At 37.2% G+C, this 15632-nt stretch overlaps 1 protein-coding gene across 1 annotated transcript in view; it reads left to right on the forward strand.

Annotated features, from left to right (window-relative positions):
* ppp2r5d (protein phosphatase 2, regulatory subunit B', delta) overlaps positions 1 to 15632 on the forward strand; it is a 49265-nt gene that overhangs the window by 28495 nt on the left and 5138 nt on the right. The window contains exons 4-12 of the mRNA XM_065251315.2: positions 2089 to 2288; positions 8565 to 8675; positions 9090 to 9182; positions 11784 to 11914; positions 12252 to 12311; positions 12431 to 12539; positions 14897 to 14950; positions 15098 to 15268; positions 15475 to 15602. Of these exons, the coding sequence (XP_065107387.1) occupies positions 2089 to 2288; positions 8565 to 8675; positions 9090 to 9182; positions 11784 to 11914; positions 12252 to 12311; positions 12431 to 12539; positions 14897 to 14950; positions 15098 to 15268; positions 15475 to 15602 (1057 nt within the window). The remainder of the gene's footprint in view (positions 1 to 2088; positions 2289 to 8564; positions 8676 to 9089; positions 9183 to 11783; positions 11915 to 12251; positions 12312 to 12430; positions 12540 to 14896; positions 14951 to 15097; positions 15269 to 15474; positions 15603 to 15632) is intronic.

A 15632-nucleotide genomic window follows, 5' to 3' on the forward strand; every position in this document is an offset into this window, starting at 1 on the left:
GGATCCTGTTTAATATAGATTCATTGAAGCTGTCTTCTGTGCCCCAGATTTCAGTTTCTTCATTTAATCTCCAGCATAGTTTAAAAGACTTTCTTTCTCCCTTTTCTTGTTACCCAAGTAGTCCATCTCTTAAACCAACATCTAAGGTGGCAAATGCCATCTTTACCAAAAGCAAACCTTGTGGATGCACCAAAAGGAAAATTCTTATCCAAAGCCAAATAAAATGAAACACTCAGTCGAAGGCCGAATAACAAAACTTTTTTTTTCTAATTATTTTGTCAATTTTCTCACCATTGCACATTTTCAGAGTGTCCTTTTTACTATATTTATTTCACAATATTTAACAATATATTTTTTTAAGATTCCAGCAGTCATTATAAGGCCTTTACACCTGTTCTCTGATCAGATAGCTATAGATAGGCTTAAACTGTTCCATTTACATTCGACCATATAAATGAGTCTTGGCTAAACGGATATTAAACCGATTTTCTATTCTCGCTCAAAATGAAAATATCCTATTCATTACTATGAAACTTGCAACAACGCTTATGCAGCATTGTACTGTGTGTTGAGCAGTGGACGCGTGCCTGTGTTTCATGGTTAAGTACGAGCAAAAAGAGAGAAAAAGAGATGACAGAGGAAAAAGTGGTCTAAGAAAAGCTTTCATTAATAAATGTTCTATTTCTCGTTTAATATAAGTGTGTTTGTCATTGTAGGCCATTTTTGGTTCTAGAAAGTTTTTATTACATACTACAGTTGCTTTTTGTCGTTTCTCTTCTTATCTATGACATAAGCAGGGTTCCTTAGGGGTTTGGAAAAGTATGGAATTTGATTTAAGTAATTTCCAGGTCTGGAAAAGAATGGAAAAATTAATTCCAGACTATTGTCCCTATTTTGTTTTCTAAACATAAAATTAAGAATTTCTAAATGTATATAATAAATTAACTTGTGCAACATACTTGTCGGCGGCGATAGCATTGTGGGTAAGTGCGTCGCCATGTAGCGCTTTTGTGCTTCAGGAGACCGAGTTCGAGTCCTGGCTCATGGACTTTTCCCCATCCCGCCCACCCTCTCTCCCACCTCACTTCCTGTCTAGCTACATTCCTATCCTATAAAAAAACACCAATACTAAATGTTTAGAATGTAACGTATTTGTTAGCAGTTGAATTTTAAAATAATTTATCAGAACAAAATATGGTTGGAAAAATCTGTAGGGAAGTCTGGAAATTTGAGTCTGGAAAAGTATGGAATTTTGAAATAAAAATTGTGTAGGAACCCTGCATGAGGTGAGCGCTAAAGTCTCTTGTTCTCTGTGCTTGTGCATTCAGCAGACAAATACCCAGGACCGCCGCTGCCGTGTATTTATCATACGCTGCATGGTGTTCAGGATGTCTTGATTTTAAATGATAAAGGAAACTTGTAGTGTTGTGTGTTTCTTGGACACTTTAAAATGCTTTCACTCACATGTTTAATGCATTTGCGCGCCTCTCACTCTGCGATGTTGCTATTTGATGATGTCATCAAATACCTCATTGTTCAGTAAAAAGTATTTTTACTCGTTCGGCCGAACACTGACTTTTTTGCTATTTTCGGCCAAATAATTTTGGTTGCCAAATGTTCGGTGCATCCCTAGCAAATATCTCAATATCGCAAGTTCATGCAAACCAATTATATTGTTGAAGTTTGCATATACATGTTGCATATTATCTATGATGTTATCTATGATATTACCATGTTTGTTGCAGTGCCTGAATATAATGCTGAAAGCCTTGTGTGGCCACGCCTCAATAGTGAAAAATACCAGTAGTACTTAGTCAGCTAACTCTGAATCGGCCATTATGGACCAAATGTAGTTGCAGCAGCAGTGTGCTGTCTTGGCAGAACAGTGTTATTTTCCTCAGGTGCATGCAGAGCACACAGTTCACAAAACACAGATGGAGATGAGCTTCACAGTCAAGGTGAGAAGAAGGTGTAAATATAACTCTGGTGGACCAGGGAAACTGCTAATAGGAACTGTTTAAACCATGCGCAACTGTCCTGCGGGCTTTGATTGAGGACTGACAGATGTCATTCATCTCCTTATTCCAGATGCCCCGCCCATCGACCGAGAAGAATTGTTTGTCCAGAAGCTGCGGCAGTGCTGTGTGCTTTTCGACTTTGTGACTGATCCACTAAGCGATCTCAAGTACAAAGAGGTGAAGCGAACTGGCCTCAACGAAATGGTGGAGTACATCACACACAACCGCGATGTGGTCACGGAGTCCATCTACCCTGAAGCTGTCATAATGGTGAGAGGGCACAGATATCTCTTGAGCACACACCAATCAATAAATCCCCATTGTGTCCTTTATATGGTACCTGTGTATATAAGCATAAAGCGTGCATTAAAAGTTATGACCACCCACCCTGTTACAAAGTACACAGTGTTCAGCTCTTAGGATCAAAAACAAAAAGAATTACAGCTAAAAAGTTAAAACTACGATTCGGTATTCAAGAAACTTTTTTCTCAAATATAATGATTTTTTTAGATTGGCCATCTAATTTGGTTTCCATGGCAACATTTATCCTCTCATGCTATTCTGAGATTCATCTGTATTACAAAGATACTTGAGAAATGTCTCAACTGCACTGTACAGGGTGACTCACCTGACTCACAAGAATTCATTTGAAGTGAAGAGACATGGAGGAATCATATTGTTCAACTATGACGAAAATACTGATATAAAACATAACGTAAGGTAGAAACTGATGCTTATACTGACTGTGAAAACATTGGTTGACAAACAACACACGTGTGACGAGACACTTATTCCACGAGAACGAGACAAGATTTTTACACTGTTTAAGAAATCCTCAATAATAAAATTTATAAATGGGAAATCTGGAATCACATTATTTTGAAATGTTTTGACTAATCTAGGACCGTCCCTAACAATTATTTTAGTTTTTTTTCAGTTGATATATTGTATACTTATAGGTCCCATACACACTGCTTATTAATTTGGTTGTCACCTTTTAATGCTTAATCCTGTTTTGTACACACACAGTTCAGGAATTTACGGGACTGACAACCGAATTAACTCCCGCAAAATGCAGGTAGTGACAACCGCATTTACAGAAACTCTGCATAATGTGTACATAACCGAACTGAACAACTAGTAGTTAATAAAGTGCTTAAATGTGCATCATGAACATGACAGGTCTTTCTTCTGTAAAAATACATTCCTGGAAAAAGTCTTCTGTATGCACGGTGCAGAAAATGACAGAGGCACGAGCGTTTGCTGACTAGTGTTGCCAGATCTTGCACTAAAAAACAGTGAAGAAGGAAAATACAATAATAAACTGAAAGAAGATTACAATTAGGGCTGGGCAAAAGATTTTTTGATTAATCGTTTTTTTAAATGTGGTCGATTCAGAATCGATTCTCAAAGACCAGAATCGATTTTTTTCTTTCATATTTATTTCTGCAAACATTAAACGAAAGATTAACGTTAATCGAATTACTAGTCTTCTTCACTAGATGTCACCCTATTTTTTGCTTTGCGCGAGGTTAACAAGGAGCGAGAGGCAAGCCTGTCATTCATTAATTCAGTGCTTAAAATGCCGGTTTCAGGTGCTTCATCGATTTTAATCATTAATTACCCACTTGAAACCTGCTGTTCACTGTTCTTTTTATTAGTATAGTATTTGTATTTAATCTATATTTATTGAGTTGAATCGAGAATAAAAAACTGCCCCGAGAACCGGAATCGAAAATTGAATCGAGAATCGAAACCGAATCGATTTGACAGCTTGTGAATCAAAATTGAATCGATCTGGAAAATCTGAATCGATACCCAGCCCTAATTACAATATTGGGACCCCACCTTCACACTTTAATAACATCAAAAACTTGATCGCTTCATGAGCAAAAAGCCATAAACGGTTAAGCGCCAAAACTCTATGTATGCTCAAAAAAAGGACCTGGCAACACTGCAAGACAGCGCACTGTTCCGTACAGACATGAAACGAACATTTAGAGGATTCACTCCCGCATTTAAATGCTGTTGTCACTCCTGAAATGCAGTGTGTATGAGGCCATAGTTAACATTTTCTGGAAGGCATTAAACTTGTAAAATTCATAAAAAATCCTGCCGTTGGCTGGCAACTTTTTTTTAATTGCTGGCAGGGAAAGAGTTAATAATCTAGCAGTGTTCCTGTTCTATCTAGCAGTTCATCATAGTTTCTTCAACATAAATGTTTGAAACAGTGCTTTAACAAAAATACTTTCCATTCCAGATTACTTTGGTATTTGTTTTTTGCTAGTTTACTTTAAATTAAAAATGGACAAAATGCACATCCTTATGCATATATGTTACAGGAAAGAAGTCCTACTTAAATTTTGTTGCATTCACTTTTGACCGAATGTTAAAACTTTACACCTCTGTCTAGCACTGTACATCCTCTTTGACCAAACAACATCATTGTGAACGTTTCCGTGTAAATGACAAAAATGCATAAATTAGCACACTCATGCGCGTATGTATTACATGTTTAGTCTACAGAAGTGTGCGAGTACTTGACAATCACAACAAGTGGCGTCCTTTGGACTGTATTTGTGCTACTCAAGATACTGAGTTTAAAGTACACGCGAACCGGAAGAACCCCGAACTGCGATCAACTTCCATATTGTGACGTGTTTTCTGATCACACAAGGAAAATTGTGGCCGTGGCTTGAGTTTTCCACTGTGCTTTGATTGGATTAGAAAAGTAGGTGTTTCATTCAGCAGACTACAGTTGGAGGGGGCGGAGTTAACAGATGCTTCCACCCGAGCCGTCTAACTGACGTCATCACTGACGTGAATGCCACAAGGGGGTGGAAGTACATTTTCAGATTTTGATTGAAGTTTATAAGGGCACATGAATGAAAAATAACTTAAACGGAAAATTGTGATGCAATATTATGTTAAAAAAAAAATTGTCAGTTTTGATTTCATTGGGACTTTAACAATGCTTGTCCAAAACAAACCTACATACAGGGTTCCCGCGGGGTCTTAAAAAGCCTTAAAAGCATTGAATTTATGAATTTGGAAATAATACCTTAAAAAGACTTTAAAAAGTCTTATATTTTGATGTCTGGGTCTTAAAAATTGTGCTGTATGTAACTTCTCCATATTGTATTTTTCCTTAAAAGTTTCTTTGTCAACCACATTTTGATTAAATCAGGGATGCAAACACATCGCTTTTCGGCGCCTGCGCCTTTTTATTATTAATGGCATTTTGGTTGCGAGCACATCGTGTCTCTCCCGATGAGTCTGCTGTACGTTCACATGCTCTCTGTTTCTCGATGAATTGGGTGCGACATGAAGCGAGTTCAGCGTCACATGTTTCTGAACTTGAGCAGAGTTGTATTCATAGAGGTTTTCACGGAGGACCGGGTCCGATTAACATTATGTGTAAAACCCGAGTCGATAGGAAAACGGCCGTGATCAAGGTCAGTCAGCGCTAATGTTCACGTGCAGTTTCAAGCTGCGTGCCTCCGTTTCTATTGCGATAACAACTGGCTTGGTTTGAAAGTCACGACCACGCGCTGCACTTTCTTTCTCCGTCCCTTTGTTTAATAATGTTATTATTAATGAACCATCTTTTTATATCTGAAAAGTTTGCTCAAAGATCACAAAGATGTTAGCAAAAAAGCAATGTGAATGTTAATTAAGCCCATTGCACGAGCAAAGCTCAAGCTGACTCTAGATATAAAAAACGCAAAGCTCTAATATAAAGTCAGCAGTCACTGGGACAGCAAGTAGACTTTTGAATCTAAAATAATAAGTGGATTAAGCTCTTTTAATCTGCAAGAGAGGAATTAAAAGAGGCACTTTTACTGCTTCTGCTCTATCTAAAAAAGGAAAGAAAACTACATAAACCATAACACACCGATTACATTTATAATCTCTAGACCTGCACTTTCTATCATTAATATACTATACATATTATTGTATTCAAAAGAGTTTGATAAAAGGGGTCATCTACACAAGTATTGCTTCATATGTCAGTGCAAAAACAGTAAAGTGTTTTGTGATGCTTTGACAAACATTGTCAGCTTTGTTCATTTATGATTGGATTTATGAAATATAATGTGAAATTAATATAAATGAATGCAGCCAGATGGAAGGCCCTGGATACGTTGCAGGAGGTGGCCAGGAAGAAAAGGAAGAAGGAGTAAAGCAAGAAGAAGTGCTAGATAGTTCAATAAGAGTTTTGGTTTAACATAAAAAATGAAATTGAATATTCCAAATTAATGTCGGCGTCTTTTGATTTTCGAATTTCATTTTTCTCTACAGTATATACCTAGGTTGGTAGGGATGGCAGGGGTCTGTGGCAATGTAGCCTAAGTATCTGGATATTTGCCTGGGTGTGAGGGCTTAGATTACCTTTCTCTTTTTTGAACATACATGTGTTTGCATCTCTGTTTGTTTAATAAAGTAGTATAAATAAAGAGTGGCGGATCCAATAATTGAGAACGCAACACAGTCCCGGGTCACAGTACAAAATACTGCGAACACGTGATACCTTCAGTAAATGAAGATCACCACAATCATAGACTGCAACACAACACAGCAACAGGCAAAGGAGAAGTGGGAAAAATCAAATAAAATCTCAGAAATTCCTTAACAACTTTACATTGTTTGGCAAACTTTCTATGGCCTACTGAAAAAAATTTTTCACACTTGCTTGGCTTATAATCTTTTTACCCATTTCACATCGGAAAAATAAATGAACACAAGTTTAAGTATTTTAGTTTTTCTTTGCTGGTAGGGACGTGAAATGGGTATTAATTTTTTATACAAATGGTCTTAAAAAGGTCTTAAAAAGACTTGAATTTAACTTGAAGAAACCTGTAGGAACCCTGTACATACTCCAAGTCATAATAACCAAGTTCATCATCCATCCAAACAAAATTGCTTTATGTTTTTACCATCTTCATTGTTTGTATTTATCGATCTGTTGGAAAATACGTATGTGCGCATAGTGTTTCTTAACAGCATAACATACTACTGGCCTGACATGGAAAAGATTTCTCACATTTTGCATGTTTATTTTTTGTCATGTAAATGTGACCTAAATGTACACCAAAGAATTGTGGGTAATTACCTGTAATAAATCAAAGCCTAGACACTAGCGCTTTCATTCATTCATTGATAATGTGAAGAGGAAGTGTGCTGTTTACCAACATACGTGGGCGAACACAAAGCAGTTGCATTTGCATAGCCATTCAGCTTTGAAACCTCCTCAGAGACACCACGTCTCCTCACATCCCCAGTGTCTTCTTTCATGAACTCATTAGACTCTCATGTCCCGCTCTCTTGTCTCCGAGTGATGTGTTAGTGGAAAATATCTGTCCCCTCCCCTGCACTGTCTGGAGGTCTGATTCGACACTAGTCTCAGACTGTGGTCCAGACACCTTGCGTCATCTTGTCAGAAAACAAAGTGCCGCCTCTTTGCAGATCTCCCTGTAGTAACACTTCTGTCCTTCCCCTCAGCCATTTTGGCGATAATCTGAATCTTATCTCTGATCGTCACTTCAAAGCCAGTTGATATTTTTAGGTCATACATATTTAATGCTGTGATCCATAGTGAGATATGATGAAGGATGACATTTCAATGCTTAAGTTAAATGATGCTTAATTATGAATAGGTTTTTGAAGATATTTTTACGTGCAAATATGACGGTAAAGGTTACGTGGATTCAAGAGAGGTGTATGACCAAATACTGTTTGCATAAAGTACTTTTTATACATGCATTGTTGGGATGTGCAAAAACAAACTAAAATCGACTGGTGGGTTGTCTGAATAACTAATCACATAGTCATATTTAGAAAAACGTGTATAATCAGCCATGTCCTCTCTTACTGATGCCGATATTAGACAAGGAAAGAGCTCAGGTGCAAAACCCTCTAAGTGCATCTGACATGTTTTCTTGTAAATTACCATTTTTTTAGGCCTCGGTTCAGTAATTTCATTTTAATGGCAATGAAAAAGTCCCTAATTGAAATGCCCTATTTTCACAATTGTCACTTGCAAGGCCAAAAATTCATTTCATGGTTTGAAACGATATTTTTTTCTTTTATGCCAAAAATCATTAGTATATTATGTAAAGATTATGTTCATGTTTTGAAGATATTTTCAAAAATTTTGTAGATATATTATTTTATATCAGACTCCAGTTTTTGTAAAGAGTTGAATCTCAGCCAGATATTGTCCTATCCTAACAAACCATACATCAATGGAATCCTTATTAATTCAGTGTATAATGCACACATGTCAATTGCAAAAATTGACCCATACAACTGGTTTTGTTGTGGTCCATGGATAGATTTGACTGTCTTATCGCTGCAAAACCGTTTTAGTACATGCAAAAGTCTTTACTTCTAGAAACAGGTCTGTCTCCACTATCCTTTCTGAATAAAGCTAAAAGGTTGAAAAATTTGGTAATATCCTAATATATTCGGTAAACCTCCTTCAACCAGGTAAAAAACTCTTAACGCACAGTTGCATCTAACATCTAATGTGTTTTTCTTTTTCAGTTTTCTGTAAACCTGTTCAGGACTCTGCCACCTTCCTCAAACCCTACAGGAGCAGAGTTTGACCCTGAAGAGGATGAACCCACTCTGGAGGCAGCTTGGCCTCATCTACAGGTGTGAATGGTGCTTTAAGCCTAGATGTTACTTCATCATTCTGTCCCCAACTACTGTATTGTTTCCATTGTTATATCAGTTGCATAATCAAAAAAAGTATTTTTTTATGTTTTTACTACAAAGAATACAAGCAAGAGAAACGATTATGAATCAAGCAAATTGATGAATAAAAAATTATTTTGTGCAATTTGTTTCCTATATCATTTCAGTCACTTAGAAAGTCCTATGTTAGGTTGAAGGCAGCTGCTTAGTAAGGGATAGACTGCAAAGCAGCTCACTTTGTTGTAGGACATGGTCTTACGAAGTCAATTTGTTGTTTTTATTGCAGTGAGGATCTTACAGATGCATTAATGATGTATAAGAATTGATCTGCTTTATAACCTCATCATCTCTGTCTCTATCTCCATCCCACAGCTGGTGTATGAATTCTTCTTAAGGTTCCTGGAGTCACCTGATTTCCAGCCTAATGTTGCCAAAAAATACATCGACCAAAAGTTTGTATTGTCGGTACGTAGCATTTCTCACTGCAAATAGCTTCATCAGAGTTTGTTTTAGCAGCAAGCTGTTAGAAGAGGATAATTTTGTGCGTTTTTTCTATTTATACGCACACTTGAACTTGAACTCACGAAACTTTCCGCCTAATTCACAACACGTGCGTTCGCACATGAGTTTGTTCTTATACTTGTTCGTACGTTCGTATATTTGGAGTGTTTTACATGAGTGGCCACGTGCACGAGGTTGGTAATTTACATAAAACACGGCCAAACCAGCTCTATATAAGGGCTTTCCGCAGCGCATCGCTAGTTCACAGAAAAAGTTAGAGCAGTTTGTCTTAGAAGCAAAAGAGCTCGGAAAGAAATTCATGATGATATTATTATCGGTAAAGTTCCGTTTCGCTTTACATTTTTTATTTGGGAGGTTTTTCTGTCGCTGAGGAAGCCAGTGCTGTCCACCAATGAGAGTAACATTAAAGAAGTCTTGGATGCGTTAAAATTTCACTAATATGACATACGCGCATCTGTATCTAAAATCGAGTGATTGACGTTTGGACTTCTCATTACATTTACATAATGTTTACATTAGGCATTAAGCAGACGCTTTCAAATAGAGATTTAAAAAGTGAGAAAGGAAATTGTGAAGATTTGTCATTACGCACATCTTCTTAATATGCTTAGACAAAAATTAGTAGGCTATAATATAATGTATATAATAATAATATAGATAATGTTTAATAATATATAATACAGAAAATATTATTATATAAAATATAATCATGTAGATTTTATATATCAACATTATTATAAACATTATAATTATAGCCTAGTATTTGATTATAGCCTAGTATTTGATTATAGCATACGTGATTATTGCGTACGGGTGGTTTTAGGTTTTCTTGAATTTTTGCGTACATTTAGAAGACTTTTTGAGACGGAAGTTTTTGTTAAATCACCATTTGTTTGTGAAAACATCCGTACGCACATTTCACGCACAAATTTGTGCTTACGCATGCTTAGTGGATGAGACCCACTGTTTTGAGTGTCATTTAGCACTTTTCCACGTCATGTACCTGTTCGAACGGTAAGGAGCGGTTCACATTTATGTTTCCACTTCGGCACGATTACAAACCGTTCTCGGACCCAAAATTTCGGCACATTTGTCTAATAGGCGTTTCACACAGTATGCGTCTACAGCTTTTCTCATGTTGTGGAAGCATTTTGTGTTCAAATACATTTATCTTCAACGCCACCTGTTGTGAAAAGGGTCGTGTCCGCAGAAGGGGCAGGATTTTTGGTGCACGAGCAAGGCGTGCGGACAGACTTCTATTGAAGATGAACTAGACACTAGTGCCGTGTTAAACGCCCATAACCGTAAATGCGGGTAGTGACGCCGCCACTCAGGACTGGTCACGCATCTGTTGCCTGGCTGCAAGTTTCTCTCTGAAGCTGTGTTATTTAAGCAAAGTAAACATAGATTGGGTAAAAAGTAGCCCAAAACATGGTCACTATTTACATTGCATACCGTCTTTAAACTCTTGTGTTACCAAGGCAATGACCAATGCGTTTCAAAGGACAGTAGTATCTCTTGCCATTTTAATCCAAGTTATATGATAAAAATGCTTGGTTTGTTGATTGTTGGACTTTTAAACTAAACTTGCAGGATGTTCGTCTAAGTACAATGACCTCTTGAAGGTGAAATCTATTTTTTGATTCACTGCTCCTTTAAATCCCTCCGCATAACAACCTCTCTAGTGCAAGACAAACTCATGTGCGAGGAAGAGTCCCAGACGCTTGCATTACAAGTTCACGTGCTAGGAGGACTTCAAGCTCTCTCATGCGAGGAAAAGCATGCATTTCACATTGGTGTCACAATTGTGGGTTATGCAGTAATGTTAATGATAATAACAATAATAATATAATAATAATAATTTAAAACTATAATGGGCAAACTTGCCAACTTTCGTCACGAAGGCTCGCTATCGATAGTATCTTCTATCGGCACAACCCTAATTATCATACGACCAATAAGTGGGATTTGTTTTTTGCATCTTTCACACACACACACACACACACACACACACACACACACACACACACACACACACACACACACATTCTGGTTTCCATGTTTTGTGGGGACATTCCATAGACGTAATGCATTTTATACCATACAAACTGTATATTCTATTCCCCTTACCTACCCCATTCCCTAACCCCAACCATCACAAAAACCTTTCTTGTACCTTAGATTTTCAATAAACATCATCTTGTTTGATTTATAAGCTTGTTTCCTCATGGGGACATCAAAATGTCCCCACAAGGTCACAAAAATACTGGTATTGCTATCTTTGTGACAATTGGTCCCCACAACGTGATAATTACCAGGTACACACACACACACAGAATACATTTTTATACAAACCAATAATCAATAAATATCTATGTAAAATGTCCTGAAATTTCATATTGGAATAGATCGTTGTACAATATAAATGGATATTAGTTTTGCTTGTATTTTATAAATACAGACCAATGTTGCAGCATGAATTTATAACAGGAACTCGTGGAGTGACTTGGAATGAAGCTTTAATATCTTATCATTTCTTTTCAGTTGCTGGAGCTTTTTGACAGCGAAGACCCTCGCGAACGGGACTTCCTGAAGACCATCCTGCATAGGATATATGGAAAGTTTTTGGGTCTAAGGGCCTACGTCCGTCGGCAGATCAACAACATATTCTACAGGCAAGCTCTCTAACTAAACGTGATATTTTTGTCAGATACCCCAGCTTAGTATTGCCACATTATTATGTTTGAGTCTCCAGCCAGAGATGCACAGATACTGCGCTATTTGGGCTAAAACTGTGCAGATTATGTGCACTCTGTGTCACTATTATAGTGCGCTCTAAAAATGTGTCCTTGGTCATAACCTTTCTAATGGTGTTTACAAAAGTCTCTCTCTCTCTCTCTCTCTCTCTCTCTCTCTGTGACTTATTAGTTTCTAAGGAATAATAAAAGGTGAGCCATTTAGACCTTTAAGACTCACAATCCTTAAGCTGATGTCCTTGATCTCCTCCTGTAGGTTTATATATGAGACGGAGCATCACAATGGAATTGCGGAGCTCTTAGAAATCTTAGGAAGGTGAGTGTGACTACTGCCATCGTTGCCATGACAAACCACATAGAAGGTCTTTACCGTCTCTATTGTTGAACTAAAGGGACCTGTCTGTCATGTGACCAGTCTCATCTTCTTCCTCACAGCATAATTAATGGCTTTGCTCTGCCACTGAAAGAAGAGCACAAAATGTTCCTCATCCGAGTGCTGCTGCCTTTACACAAAGTCAAGTCTCTTAGTGTCTATCACCCACAGGTATGCTTATACATGAAACACTGTCTTCAAAATATATGTTTGATTATAGACTATTTGTGTACAAATCATTGCCTCACTGTAGTTGAGAGATATTAAAGATATCAAGATAATTTTTTTAAAGAATGTTCTTTACATTGTGTGAGTTGATTTAACGTATAAAATAGTACTATTTGCACAGGACTGGTATTATCTGGGGACCTTGTGTGATTTAGATATTACCCCCCCTCGATCTGAATTTCGGGATAAGCAAAGCTTGTGATTATACTCAAATTACTGACTTATCACTCTGATATGACTAGGCTAGTTATATTAGGAAGTTTGGACAGCTCTTACGTTTATTTTAGTCTAGGTCTAATCTAATCCCTGTCCATGAAACCGCCCCAAGGTGTGCATCTTCTTGATACAAAACAATTTCACTGATATATGTTAAGCATGCATTTTAGTCCAGGACTAGGATAAGCCCTGTCCGGGAAACCACCTCTTAGAATATTAATCATTAAACATGGACAAGGAGAGACTGATTAGATGTTTAAAAACAGACATATATAACAAGTTGCACAAGGAAATCCAGGAAGCAGAGTCTCTGTAGGCCTATGTGTGCACTCTTCAGCTGCTTTGCGAGAGAGCAAAAAACGATAGGCTATAAAAAGGCATACAAATTACAAAAGCCTTGAAAAATTATATCCGACCACACCAAATTACAGAGATGACGATTCGCATGGGACTAATGTTATCACAGCACCTCTGTGTTCGCTGAAATATGGTAGGTCATTTGCGGGAGAATTTTTACTTTACAAATTACAGACATGGCCAATTCTCACAGAATTAAGATCACAGACAACCTCTGCAATTATAACAAATTAATAGAGGTCACCAGGTAATAATATGGCTTAGGTCACATGACACAAATGTTATTTTAGTAGATAATATTGCAAATATCAAACCAGTTTTTTTCTTAATCACCCAAGCACTTTTTTAACCCAAACATTTTGCTGGGTTTTGAGTGCTAATACAAAATGTTGATAAGGGCTGCATCCAAATATGCGTATTTGCGGTCTTTGCACTTGACTACTACCTACTTGATGTATTTCCTGTATTTTGCCCAAGTGTTGTAGTGGGCGTGTTGATCCCAAGCGTGTATGTAGAATAATTCATCTGATAGGACACACTTATCAAGTGTACAAATAATCCTGATATAGTGGCAGCAATTTGCACCAAAACGTATTTGATTCTTATTTAGGCTACTTAAAATTTACACTTGTCTTTAAATTAACACTTTGAAATTAACATTTGCTGAACTTAAAGATTATCATCTACACTTTTTTTTCACCTATAAAAACTCTTCATTTTGTGCATGTAGCTTTATTAAAGTTTAATGTTTATTTAGTAGTCCCTGAATAAACAACACAATTAATGTTGTTTCTTATTATGTGATAAAAGCAGTTGCAAATGTTTTACAAAATACATAAAAATGAAATGAAATGTGCAACACTTTCTGTTTTACTACCAAAATATGTATCCATTTATTAACGTATCCATTTATTAACGTACAATTAAACGTTTCTGCGACATTTCGCGAGGTTTGGGAAAAAGTCTCATGATTTACATCCAGAACATGATGCATGATGGGATACACTTTGCCACTTTGAAGCAGTATTCGAGATATGTGGGTTTAGTGCACTGCACTTTGCCAGTTTTAGGACATGGGACAGTCTTGGACACTTACTTCCTGTCGCGTGAACACACTCTCCAGTGGCCAACACCGCAATTGTGGGTATTGTTACACAGCCAAAGTATTTGAACTCTTCATAGACTTGGTTCTTGTCACTATTGCTTTCTTATACATTTGAATGTGTAACTTGGTCAAAAACTACAGTAAGAAATAAATTATCTGTAATGATTTGCGGAATTAAATGAATAGTTCACTTTATAAATAAAATGTAATAATAATTTACTTATAATTTATTTATTTGCGCATAATGTAGTGATGTTGGAAAGGTCACTCTTGGCGTGGTAGAGTAGTGTGAAAAACTCACTCTCATTTTCTTTAAAATCATCCGACATCGTTGTTTTACCTATTATTTATGTTTGACTTCATCTTTGCATGTTTCACTGATAACCACTGGTTCGGTACTTCCGCCTAGGCCACGCGTTTTAGTTTTAAAGTGAACTATTCCTTTAAAGGGCAAACCTCTCATTTTAAACAAAGCTTTTGATGGTATAATGGAGGGCTTTTAGTGAGTATTTGTAATTGTTAAGTATAAAGAACATTTAATCCATATGTTCAGTGATTCATGTGAGTAAGCCTATTGGGTTCTCTTAAAAGATATTTGAGGTGTCATGCTTTGTTCTTCCAGCTGGCCTACTGTGTGGTGCAGTTTCTGGAGAAGGACAGCAGCCTCACCGAACCTGTAAGATTTTACAGCCTTGACATATACACCTTGGACTATTAATAGCATAATCATCAATACACATTTTAAAATCAAAAAGTAACTACACAGATTGTTGTGAGAGCCATAACCTCCCTGTCTCATATGTCTTCGTCTAACCCACATCAGGTGATTATGGGACTTCTGAAGTTCTGGCCCAAGACCCACAGTCCTAAGGAAGTGATGTTTCTGAATGAGCTGGAGGAAATCCTAGATGTCATTGAGCCCTCAGAATTTGTTAAAGTCATGGAGCCTCTGTTTAGACAGCTGGCCAAGTGTGTATCAAGTCCACACTTTCAGGTATGAAATCACAGCATCGGTGTCAATCAATGTTGGCCATTATAAATTTGACGTTATGGTGATAGTGTACCGTAGTAAGATATTTAAGCTTATCCCATGGTGCTGTGTGAGATGATAGTAAAAGCATATACATCTAACATGTTTCAGTTGAGCGTTTCTGTGTTGGTGTGAAAGTCAATGACATGTAATGGCCATGTTTGTTGCAGGTTGCTGAAAGAGCGTTGTATTACTGGAACAATGAGTACATCATGAGCTTGATCAGTGACAACGCTGCCAAGATTCTGCCCATCATGTTCCCAGCTCTCTACAAGAACTCCAAGAGCCACTGGAACAAGTACTGCCATATTGTTTGTTGTTTTGTCTT

The sequence above is a fragment of the Paramisgurnus dabryanus genome, chromosome 20 (assembly GCF_030506205.2).
Source record: "Paramisgurnus dabryanus chromosome 20, PD_genome_1.1, whole genome shotgun sequence".
In the NCBI taxonomy this organism is placed as follows: Eukaryota; Metazoa; Chordata; class Actinopteri; order Cypriniformes; family Cobitidae; genus Paramisgurnus; species Paramisgurnus dabryanus.